Source organism: Penaeus japonicus, unplaced genomic scaffold (assembly GCF_977035675.1).
Source record: "Penaeus japonicus unplaced genomic scaffold, GWHDUDI00000001_assembly GWHDUDI00000019, whole genome shotgun sequence".
Classification (NCBI taxonomy): domain Eukaryota; kingdom Metazoa; phylum Arthropoda; class Malacostraca; order Decapoda; family Penaeidae; genus Penaeus; species Penaeus japonicus.
In genome coordinates this window covers 13,735,303-13,742,660 of record NW_028234421.1, presented here as the reverse complement: position 1 = coordinate 13,742,660, position 7,358 = coordinate 13,735,303, and the positions used below count along the sequence as shown (strand labels likewise).

The window sequence follows — 7,358 nt, the reverse complement described above, 5'->3', positions numbered from 1 at the left end:
ATGTTATGAAAGTTATCAATCATAATGTCCTGGCCAGTGGGGCACAGATGACCTTGCCTCGTTTTAGTAAGGAAAACTTTTCCAGGATTATTTGAATTTAGCTCCCGTTGTGTGATCGGATCTACTTCTCAACTCTAGTGTCTTTATTTTTGCTTTATAATTGTTTACATTTATCTCGGAATTTCAATTTTATTGTCTAATAAAGAAGTATAGTCTGACTAGAAACGTCATGTCTTTAAGTCTCTTGCCTGATGTGTTCTTATGTTACTGTTGTTACAAACTATCATATATCCTTGGAATAATTTACATGATTATTATGTTGTCAGTTGCACATTAACATTACTATAGATTGAAGCTGCCCTCCTAAGTACTTGTTTCAGTCCCGAGAAGATTTGTTCCTGATATTTATGATAATATTTTCGTTGTGCTTCAGTGAAGCTCTGTACAAAACTTTGACAAAAAATGTTTCAGTATTTATTTATCTAACTATCAATTTGTTTTATCATCAAAATGAACAAAGGTTTGGCCTTTTCCACATAAACAAAATCTGGAAATCGCTGTTTTAATCAAACTCTATCATAGTATGCGAAGCTCTTCAGAAGTATCTTATCACGGAAGGAAAATGAAACTTCACTATTGTAAATCAGAGGATTTTATGCTGTGTATAATGCACATTATAAATACATTGTACATGACATGGAAAGCCACCAACGGGCCAAGGGGCAAAATGGGTAAGTGGAAGTCACTGCATCTAAGATGTAAGTCTGATATTTCAGTACAGCAGGCAAAGAAAGCAGGAGGTCACACAGGCTATGTCCAGAACAGGAGAGAGGCAACTCCATGGAGAGAAGGAGAGTTCTTGAATTCACCATTGCATGATGAGAGGAAATGTAAGTGTGTGAGTCACTTCCCCATCACTCGGGAAGTCCCAGAGTAACCTAAGGCTACTAACTGGATGGAAGCTCACCAATACAGGAATGCATATAAAAAAAAAGAAAACATACAGAAGTATCTTTGAAGTTAATCATTGTGATGATACTTGCAATGTTAATTGGTATCAGGGGTAGATACATACAATATAATGAGTATTTTCCTCAAGAAAGGAAGTGGAGGCATCCTACTGTATAGAAAACACTGATGCTCGTAACTTAGGGGAACATTTTCTTCAGATAGTTTTACATTACTCGAAAACAGACTTTCTTAAATATCAGGAAAAAGAAAAGGAGACTCATGGTGGAGCTATGACCATAAAGGTAAATCCTGGTATAATGCAATGTTCTTCACGTGAGGTTTTCTAATGAACTTCTAGAGACATACACACAATTGTGGGAAACTTCTAAGAATCACGAACTTGGTAACGTTTCTAAGAGGAAACAATTTTTTTTAAAGATATCAGTGACATAAATTTATTCTTATGAATAAAGATCGAAGTTAATTTCTAGTATTCAGTGAAATTCAGAAAGGCAATTTCCTTTTGCCAGATTTATTCTTCTCAAAGATAAATATGTTAATGAGAAATGATCTTCAGTGGTACATGAGTTACATCATAAAATTATTTCAAAATATTTATCATTGCTGAGTGGAAACCTACAGGGATGTTAGTTAGTAGTTTAATTCGGAGACGATGCTCTACTATCATTATTTAAAAAAATCAACTCACTGCAAAATACCTTCAGCTTTCTAGAGATACTGAAAATTGTTTGCTACAAATGCAACAATTTATGGAGACAGTCGATAACTGACAGAATAGCCTTGCAATGACCATAACCATTTGCACACTATCAAATAAACATTAGATACAAATATTGAATAACAGAAAACATAAAAATGTAATATGTTTACATATATATACCTGTATAGTTATATACATATAGCAGAAGGGCTCTACAGACAGTAGGGAGATCTATCTTAAAGGGCTACAACTGGACAAAGAGGGAGGAAGAGGGAGGAAGAGGGAGGAAGAGGGGGGAAGAGGGAGGAGGGGGGTAACAGTTGGCACATGGATGGACTTTGGGTTTGGACGAGGCCAGCCACACCGCACTAAGATGTCCCATGGCTCACTCACAGGGGAGGTGAGGGAAGTGCACTAACATTAAGGGGCCGGTTCAGGTAGCACCTTGACGCGGTATTTGTCTCCGTCGCCATCATCACCGTCGCTTCTAGAAGAGAGAAGGTCACTCTGTGCAAGCAGATCTCACAACAGTACTTGACATCAGGGCGTGAGCCAGGGACGCATGTGGGAGCAGAGCGACTGCCAGTAAGCTCTAAACTATTACGACTCGTATGCACAATGTCGCAAATGTATGATAAGATGCACATTGCTTTTTTAACCTTTTATAAGATTACTTCCATTCATTGACAAATTACATTAGTATTCAATTTCCACCTGTATATACGTATACATGACAAATATTTGCATGGGCAGCATAAATTAATTTTCTTCATAAATTCCTGCTCATCATACAGTGAATTTCTCTATACATTTTTTGGATGAGGCAGGAGAGCAAATTCATACATATAGGACTCAACTGTACATATGGAGGGACTCACTTTAAGGTCAGATGGGAAACTCAGGTCAAAGGGCACCATACAAAGGGCGCAAGACACACCACATGAAGCTCGACGCTCGTATACAAAAATAACAGCAAACGAGGGGGAAATCACGACTTGTTTCATAAAATTTTGCCCGAGTTTGAGTGTCCCACGCCAGACCTTTCTAACAACAGGGATCTCCACATTGCTATCAGAATACTCTGTGCTATGGTGGATGGCTGTCCATGATTCACAAAGGTTTCAAGATGTATTTTGTTATACTATCTCTCTAGGACACAATGTCCATTTTTATATAATTTATCTTCATATATTTAAACTGGCTGTACAAAATAATGAGACAAATATGCCATTTACCTTAGAGAAATTTAGTTGTTAATTTTTTGCATGATTTCATGACCAAACGTCGCAGCGTCCTCTTTGTCAACGCAATCAAGCATCGAATCACCAGCACACACTTCAGATCCTAAAGTCAATCCACCAACACACGGATCATATTCGTTAAAATGGAACTAAGGGACATTTTTATATAATTCATCCTATTCAAAATACCAGAATATTAATCAAATGCTCCTCCTGTGTTGATATTTGTCTTTGATGGCTTGAGCATCAATAACAAGTGACATTTTCCATAACTGGCTTTCTTGTGGCTTATAGAAATGTCATAACACTATTCCAATATAAACACACCCATCAGCTGCCGATATATAACATTCAGCTAATTTAATACTCAAACTCCACATCAGAGTACTTTACATCAGACAAGATTCATATGAATATCAGCATTTATAAACAGAAAACACCATATTAATGTATCATTAAAGCAACACATATATTTAAATACCGCTGTACAATAATGAATAATAAATCTGTATCAATATTCCAATAAACAACTGTACACATAAATGACTTGAATAATAGAAATACAAGAACATTAAGCACTGTCAACAGAAGAACTGTGTCCCAACATGAGGATCTATCTGGGTACTCCACAAAGAACACTACTCCACATCAAGGGTCACCCTGCAGGCTCTTCCGTGTGGATGAAATGGCACAGGGACTGGCAACTCTCACTGCCAGTAGCAAGGAATGGGCGTGTCCGTGTATTGAGTTACGTATACATTATGTATGCCTGTGTAGATTGTGTGTTTATATATGTAAGAGAGTGAGTGTGTGTGTGTGTGTGTGTGTGTGTGTGTGTGTGTGTGTGTGTGTGTGTGTGTGTGTGTGTGTGTGTGTGTGTGTGTGTGTATGTGTGTGTGTGTGTGTGTGTGTATGTGTGTGTGTGTGTGTGTGTGTGTGTGTGTGTGTGTGTGTGTGTGTGTGTGTGTGTGTGTGTGTGTGTGTGTGTGTGTGTGTGTGTGTGTGTGTGTGTGTGTGTGTGTGTGCTTAGACATATATATATATATACTTTCATTTAAACGCATTTATTCCAAGCTATGAACTCCCTTTACCCCAATGACTAGCACTGCAAAAGATATGATCGTTACAATATTGGTTGGCAGATATCTATCACGTATATACCACTTCTATGCCTCTCAACATTCGTGTGATGATATATACTCTTGGCAGTCATTAATGAAGAGGAGATGAAGGGAGAGGCTCCTTACCTAAAGGTCTGTCTGTCTATAGCCGACATAAAGGACGGGTTCAATTCTTTGCTGGAAACAAGTGAAGCTCGAGGGTGTGATGTTACCAGCCATTTTCAGCCTTTGACTTCGGGAACCAATAAGGTATTCATACAGCGAGCCCATCAGGACCCTTCGCCCTCACAAAGTGGCACGTCAGCCGCTAGAGTCCGTGTATAAACTAGGGGTATCAAAGGCTAATAATTTCTGATTGTATCACTTACATATGAAAAGCTATCATCATCGGCTACAGCACATATGCAAATAGGAATGTCTCTTTGGTCTGGCTTTCATAATGTGCAATGTGTGTGTGTGTGAATGTCATTTCCCTCTTGCAGTCTCTTGGTCAGCCTATAGGAGTGTGATGTTGTGGTCGCGTTCCAGACGACGGCGAGCGCGATGGGGGACCTTGGCCATGATGTCGGAGGGGATGGGGAGGCCCGGGCGGGGCGTGGCGTTCACCTGGTAGAAGGTTTGAGTGTTGCTGTGGCGGTGGCCCCACAGGACGGCCTCGTCACTTCTGTTGGGTTGGGGAGACGGTGTTATGGCGATGCGACATTTTTGGGACTTCACAATATGATGATTACTGAATTGAAATTGAAAATCTCCCTGGATTGACATTCAGAAAAAACAGCTTATTAATGTAACTATTCTAATTTTATCACCAGTTCAACTTTTGGCGATGTAAATAAGATGAAATTAAACTTGTATAAATTCCATTACAAAGAAAACTTAAAACCAAACTTGTCTTGCCTCAGTGTAACCTCCATAAGCCCCCGGTGATGTCTGAAGTCATGGTGAGCAAGACCCAACAGCTGATTGTCAAGTCCCGATGGAGTGACAGCTGAGATAACATTGTACGACCACTGGAGAAAGGCGTCACCTCCGTCGCCAGCCTCAGACAACTCTAATGCTCGCTCTACTGCAGCCTGTATGTCCTCCAACCCTGTTAGTCCAAGGCGCCACTGTTGAGGATAAAGCACTTTATATGGGACCTTACACTTCCTTTCATTAAGGAATCATCCCTATCATACAGTCATAATGGTTGATTCCAAGGATAAATAGCCTTGAAGAAAAAAACAATATTGAAAGAATAAAGGATCAAAAGGGCAATAGAATGAGATAAACAAAGGATATAAGAAATAGGAAATAAAAAATGGAAGGAAAACTAACCAGAGTATAGATGAGCTGAGGGTTGTTCGCTGCCTTGGGTGATAAGAAGAGGTGCAACATCGAGTCCGACAACTTCTGTGTGTAGAGTGTCAGAACATCCCACCCATCTGCTGAGCCGTCCATGTCGTGTTGACCTGCAATGCAATTGGTAATATAGCAAGAGATGTCTTGATAAAATGTTTACTACCTTTGCAAGTAGTATCTGAACGTAAGAATTTAAATACAATACTTACTGACTGGAAAGAGTATTCTTCTTCACTACAACCAGGGTTTTGTAAAAGTTCCTTAAAATAGATCTTATTTTTTTCCTCCAGCAATTAAAACGTGCACATAGAGTATGCAAAAATAAAAAAAATAAAAAAATAAATGAATAAATAAATATATGAGAAAATTTATGTTCAGCTAACTGCCGGGTAGCTGAACTACTTATTAAGTATTGAACTACATTAATCCGCATTTAGCTACAGTCCGTTTCATCAGATCTGTCCACAAGGTAACGATGATGTGCCATACGCACGTAACTGGCTCATGATTGTCGGATTATTAATGAGTCTGATATCATTAATTTGCTGTGATAAATATTCAAGCTATCAATTCAGTAACATATTTGATACAGACCTACAGAGAACCCCTGCACATTCATATTTATCCAAAACACATTGATTTATACTGAGGTCATACAATCGAAGCACACAAAGAACTTATACGTAATGCTAGTCTGACGATCAACAGGCTGTAAATAATGATTCTTCCTCCCATTTATGTATCTAAACAAAGACATTTGGCTTATAAAGGAAGAGTATCTTAATAATTTACTACATGTAGTTGACATGAGTAATGTGCAAAATCATATATAGTGTTAAAATAAGGTTGAATAGAATAGAACAGAATACGAACCAAGTTACCAGTGTTCGTTATAACAGGACGCCATATTCGATGATCAGATGAATGTTATTTCGAATACTACCCTGACTTTTTAAAAATACATATTTGCACCTAATAGTCAGATATCTCATTATATACTTAAAAGGAGAGAAAAAATAATTATTCAAATTCCTTTGTTCATCTGCATGCGGTCAGATTAGAATCTTTCTTATAACGTTGTTTTGTGGTCTTGCACTGCATACCAGTGCAATACGGCATAACTGGGAGACATTTCATGGAAATAAATGTGTAATAAAAACGCAATGAAGCTCACCTGACTCGGTTAGATGGTTCTCTGTGGACTGACTTTCTATTGTGTAATTATCGTCATCATCAGACCTCGTCGTCAGCTCCATTAAACCCTTGACAGCCTCAGCTAGTTGGCGGTCTCCGTTTTCTTTGGTTTCAATGTATGTATTGAGGTCTAAGACACTGATTTCAGACTCTTCACTCTTGGAAGTGTCCGATTCATCCCTGAAGTCTAGCATTTGTGCCCTCAGGCTGGTCATGTTGTCAGTGGGGCTGTCTTTGCCACTCGAGTCGCTGTCTTTGGAGAGGTTTCCGTTTATCTCCCGCGTTATTTTCGGCTCGTCATTGCCCAGTCTCTCGAACTCGATCTCGTGGCTGGGTCTGTTGATCTTATCCGGAGCGAATTGCAAGTTTAGTTTGTTCTTCGTATTTTTGATATTCAGTTCACTGTCCGACTGGACTCCGTCTTCGAACCCACTTTCACTCTTTTCCGAGTCGTATCCCACGGACACGTTGCCGTTCTTGAGCTGCCTGGAGCCGTCGGCCGAGCTGTTGGTCAGCTTGTTGTTGGGGACGCCCTTCTTCTCGTGGCTCGTCCGCGACAGGCTCGGCGGGTTGAGGCCCAGCCCGCGCTTGGAGGCGGGGTTGATGCCGTTGGCGCTCCTCCCGCCCGGCATCTTGCGCGGCGTGGAGTGGGTGGAGGCGGGCGGGCGCGGCTTCCGGCCCGTGAGCACCTTGTAGCGCAGGTCGGGCGAGTTGCTCCCCACGTCCGGCAGCGTCGCGGCAACCCGGATCTTCCGCGGCGACCCGGGAAGGCTCTGCGAGGGCCGGATG

The 7,358-nt window shown here is 40.4% G+C and overlaps 1 protein-coding gene across 3 annotated transcripts in view; it reads right to left on the bottom strand.

The window, feature by feature from the left end:
• Positions 1–636: 636 nt before the first annotated feature.
• HPS4 (Hermansky-Pudlak syndrome 4 protein) overlaps positions 637–7,358 on the bottom strand; it is a 244,463-nt gene continuing 237,741 nt past the window's right edge. For all 3 annotated transcript variants that reach the window (XM_086547420.1, XM_086547419.1, XM_086547418.1), the window contains 4 exons: positions 6,550–7,358; positions 5,352–5,485; positions 4,932–5,143; positions 637–4,698 (listed from right to left, as the gene is read on the bottom strand). The exon at positions 6,550–7,358 is cut by the window's right edge and continues 254 nt beyond it. In XM_086547420.1, the coding sequence (XP_086403546.1) occupies positions 4,530–4,698; positions 4,932–5,143; positions 5,352–5,485; positions 6,550–7,358 (1,324 nt within the window). In that variant the 3' untranslated portion in view covers positions 637–4,529. The remainder of the gene's footprint in view (positions 4,699–4,931; positions 5,144–5,351; positions 5,486–6,549) is intronic.